Raw genomic sequence first — 5,000 nt, 5'->3', positions numbered from 1 at the left:
TATCCCTTGCTAATCATTCCCTACTATATCTTATCTAATCGGCTCGGGAGAGTGTCATAAATTATGTAATTATGACGTCACAATGTGCGCAATGTACTTCTTGAGATTTACACAATAAAGAAAACAGGTGTCTTAATCATTGTGATACTTCGTCGTTACAATAGTTGTAACAATTACAAAGCAGCACTGAATATGAAAAGGGCGTTGTGAGTAGCCGGTTTGATCATGCCGGACACGGTGGTGTACCAGTCGAAACAAATACTAAAGGAAACGCAAGGTCGATTTGTATGGCAAATTGTGGCCACCGTTTTTTAAAAATGCAACATTGTGCAAGGGATGAAGGTTAGTGGCAATGCTTTATTTGGATTTGCTTGATCTGGATTATCTAAGCGCTGATCAAATGACCAATGACAAAATGAATAGCAAGAAACAGGAAGTTTTAAAATCGGACTGAATGAAGGAAATGAAATGGATGAGTGGCGTTGTTTTTCTTTCTCATTTTGCACTGTGTATGACGTTCACATTGGTCACTTTAGTTCTACTTATTTTAAGATGTTGGCTGGATAACCAACTCAAAATGGATACTCAAATTAACAAGACATGCAAATCTGCTTTCTTTCATCTACATGTACATAATAATTTACATGTATCAGAAGAATCAGGAAATTTCTGAGTTTAAGTACTCTTTACGGCCTACCTGCCAGGGAACTGCAGACACTCCAGCAAGTTAAAAACACTGCCGCCAGGCTTCTTTGTAAAATACATTGTAAGTTGTTTTGATCACATTTCACCAATTTTAAGATTCCACTCAGGCTACTTATCAAATTCAGCATTGAGTTTAAGATCCTACTAATTATTACCTACAAAGTTATCCATGGACTTGCACCAGCATAAATTATCTCAGCAGACTTATTACCCACAAGACAGTATCTAGATATCTAAGATTGTCAACTGAATTTTTATCGCAACCACCCAGAACAAAAACTCTACACACACTTGGTGACTGTAGTTTTACCGTGGCTGCGCCAGCGTTATGGACTAAATTACCTAATGCAGTCCGCTGTGCTAATAGTGTACAATCTTTTAAAAGACTTCTCAAAAGTCCTACTCCAATAGGCATATGAAGTGATACCATTCAGGGCTCGAAATTTACGAAAAAATCCAGTTGCATTTTGCAATAAGATATGAAAATTTAGTCGCAATTTCGCAAATTTTAGTCGCAAAATCGCCGCGCTGCATTGTGTTGTCAGTGGTTTAGCAAAAAATATGAGCCCGCAATACTTGTGTGTAAAGAAACCGCTGAAAATGGCGAATGATCGAAGAAATGGAGCTGTGCACGTAACATCCCAGCTAAATTACTCTACAATTACGCTATCTTCAGAGAAAATTCACAGCGAGAAACAAAATAATTTTGTCATTTCTTTATTTATTTTAGCAAAAGTAGCAGCAAAGTGGCAACTGCTAACCCTTTTGTTTCGAAACAGCGAAGGTGACAACAAGTCGCAAATTTGCAACTTCTCTAGATACTTTAGTCGCAAAGGGAAAAATTTAGTCGCAAATGCGACTGTATTGGTCGCAATTTCGCGCCCTGCGGCATTATGATTATTATTGTAGGAAACAGACAACTTTTTTAAAAGACATGTTTCGGCATGCTTATGCCATCATCAGTTTAATGAGTTCCTAACTCAACCACATGAGTTCCTAACTCATTAAACTGATGATGGCATAAGCATGCCGAGACATGTCTTTTAAAAACGTTGTCTGTTTCCTACAGTATTTATCATACTTGATACTATTGCGACAGTATTATTATTATTATTATTATTATTATCATCATCATCGTCGTCGTCGTCGTCATCGTCGTCGTCGTCATCATCATCATCATCATCATCATCATCATCATCATCATCATCATCATCATCATCATCATCATTATTACTTATTGCAACATTATAGCGCTCCTTCCTCTTTTCAAGGAACAAAAGCAACAGGTGCACAGGAAATAGAAAGTGTCAAAATCTCAAATGTGGTTGAATCTATCAATGAACAACCATAATTATTAATAATTTAAGATAGTGTACCTTCAAGTCGTTCAAAATTGTCCTTGGTACTATCATCACCTTTCTTCCACTCTTTCAGCAACTCACGATAATGCTCTTCAAAATCAGGATCCATGCACTCAGCCTTCAGTCGGCTAATTGCAGATGTATAACTTGCCGCAGATCCAAGTGCTAACAATGCGTTGCTGATGTCAAGCCATAATGCATGGAATGTTGGCTCGTCAATGGATGCCTGGGTAGCGTGACCGTAGACATTGTTTCTGTAATATTTGATTCTTGCTATGTTGGCTTCAATGCTGTTATCAGAAGCAGGAGGGAGCATGTCCCAGCTTCCAGTGCTGGCAGGGGCACCCAAGCCACATATGTTCCTCAGCAGTACCATCAGAAGCGTAATGTCAAAGCTAGCTGATGAGACTGATGATGGGATAGTTGGGTACAGCTTTCCCCACTGGGTAACATTTAAAATCTTCCTTTTTCGCAGAGACTGCAATGTAGGATGAGCTGGTGATGTACTTGCCAAAATGCCATGCAGACGGCTAGGGGGATGTATCCTGTCAAAGGTGTCTCTAAGTGCCTGAGTTCCCACATCCACTAGAAGACGACACAACCGTGCATAGTTTGTCGTCTCCTTAGTGGATGAAAATGATGGTGCAGCACTTGCCATCTTTTAAACTGTTGGTTTCATTAACTGTAAGAAAAATTAGCATCACTTGTGAAGCTCAGTTTCCACTAGTGTGGACATAATGCTGGGGTTGATGGAAGATCAAAATCATAGCACATTACTGTTCAACTCTATCTCTGTGCATGACAATATAATTTATGCTTGTGCAATGCCTTTGTAGGCTTCTGGAAGTATGATATGATCGTTCCCAGCATTCGGGTCCAAAGTGCCAGTGCTTCAAGGAAAAGTCGCTTGTCATGATTGGCTTCAAAACCAACGACCTTGACATTTTCAAAGTTCATGTTGTGGCTGAAATTGTGGACATGGCTTGCAACTTCGGAGTTTTGGTCAAAAAATGCCACTGCCTTTTTGTGCTCCGCAATTCGGGTCTTTAATGATCTTTCTGTTTGGCCATAGTACACAAAATTACATGGTGTGCAATTGATTTTGTACAATATGCCTGATTTCTGGCAGTCAGAATTGCCTAGCCCTTTGGGACGTGGAAAAAGGCCGTTGATGGTTAGTTGTGGTGTGTAAGCTACTTTGAGCTTTTGTTGTTTCAAAATGCGACCTATTTTCTTGGAAACGCAATGTACATATAAAAGTTGGAAGTTGTTTGGTTAACGCCCTCTCGGAGTTTTGAAGAAAAGACATGGGATAATTCTTATCTCACAGAACGGCTTTGACTCGTTGTGTTTCTTCTCGCCTTCCTCTATTCGCTGACGGGATGCTGTTTGCTCTTTTCAGCAAAGTGTTAACCACAGATCTTTTGTGGCAAAAGGGTGACACGAAAAGAAATCGAGATAACAGCAGTGTTCAACACTAACGCTTGCCTGATTGCCCGGGGCAAGCCAAATATATCCGTGGGCAAGTAAAACAACTCTAAGACTTGCCCGATCGGGCAATCAGAATTTTTGTTCGACTTATATTTTGTGAAACGAGTTGATTGGCAACGAAGAAAGTGACTAGCAATATGACGTAGTCACTGCAAACACTATTAAAAAATAACAACGTTACATCTCTTTGCTGTCACTTATTTTTCTGTTGAAAGATATAAATTAGGGAGCTTAAGCACAGACGTTCGTGAGCCACGGACGGCAACCGGAAGTCGAATGTTTCCTTTTTTGGCGTGTTTTTGCTCCTTACCACGGACAGGAAAAAGCTCTTGTTGATCACTGTGGCTTGACGTTACAACCGTGATGACGTGAAAACGCTCCAAAAAGGAAAAAATTCAATTTCCGGTTGCCGTCCGTGGCTCAAAAAAGTCTGTGCTTAAGTTCCCTATCAATTATTGGTACAAACCTCAAAACAGATTGGAAGGAGGAACATCTTCGAAAAGAATGTTTGTTACTATGGAACCCAGTTTTCGCAGAGCCAAATGCGCTACGATACTTTGATATCGAACAAGCGCACAAGAAAATTGTACGTCACGCAATTTCAACCTGCTTTGAAAGGCTTAAAGAACATTCCATTGGACAAATGGCATTTTAATTCAAAACCAGCCTAATCTCAAAGAGATATTCAAGGAATCTCCCTTGATCTCTTACACAAAAGAAAAAGCGCTTAAGGATATGCTTGTCAAGACAAAACTGTTAGGGGCCCACAGACGGATTTTCCGAGCGTTGCTAAGGAAGTGAAATGTTACTTCCGGTAACTGAAGTCATCATATCATGAGCTGACAAGAAAACCCACTCACAAGCAAAAGTCACCACACAAACTATTGTTTCCATCGAAGGTTTTTCCTTGCCCTTCCTCGCGCTCGTTCTCAGATCAACTGCGCATGTGTAAACAAACTGACTTCCGGTTTGAGAAAAAAAGCTAAATTTCCGGCGGTTTTAAATTGAATTAAATTTTTTTTTACATGGAACGTTTCACCTTCAAATACAGAATATAGCTAAGCATTGATTTTTTAAAATCATCTTTTTTGAAAAAGTTATGGGTGTTTCAGTATCGTTTATGTCTTTAAAAAGAACATTTTTCAAAATACAAAGAAAACCATGCTTGGCTGGATGCAAAAACGAATAAAAATTATCAAACCATTGATTAAATACCCAAATTGCATAGCACGGAGACAAATTTAGAGTTTTCTTTTATTGGTCACGTGACCATGAGCATGGTATGATGACGTCATATTTAGGGTCATTGGCTTACAAAAGTTGGAAACTGACCAAAATAATGCCAAATTCTCTCAAATTACTTAACCATTACATCCTTAGCAATGCACCCCAAAAAATATGTCAGTGGGCCCTTAAGGCTACTAGAACACAATGGGCACACAG

General features: G+C 39.3%; 1 protein-coding gene across 5 annotated transcripts in view; it reads right to left on the bottom strand.

Annotated features, from left to right (window-relative positions):
• LOC138030003 (NLR family CARD domain-containing protein 4-like) overlaps positions 1-5,000 on the bottom strand; it is an 87,062-nt gene that overhangs the window by 79,435 nt on the left and 2,627 nt on the right. For 4 of the 5 annotated variants that reach the window (XM_068877848.1, XM_068877851.1, XM_068877850.1 and 1 more), the window contains exon 3: positions 2,082-2,748. In XM_068877848.1, coding sequence (XP_068733949.1) covers positions 2,082-2,724 — 643 coding nt within the window. In that variant the 5' untranslated portion in view covers positions 2,725-2,748. Of the gene's footprint in view, positions 1-2,081; positions 2,749-4,023; positions 4,081-5,000 lie in introns of those variants that run through there. The other variant, XM_068877849.1, reaches the window with a different exon arrangement.

Source organism: Montipora capricornis, chromosome 13 (assembly GCF_036669925.1).
Source record: "Montipora capricornis isolate CH-2021 chromosome 13, ASM3666992v2, whole genome shotgun sequence".
NCBI classification, from domain to species: Eukaryota; Metazoa; Cnidaria; class Anthozoa; order Scleractinia; family Acroporidae; genus Montipora; species Montipora capricornis.
This window is presented reverse-complemented; position numbering and strand designations above follow the sequence as displayed.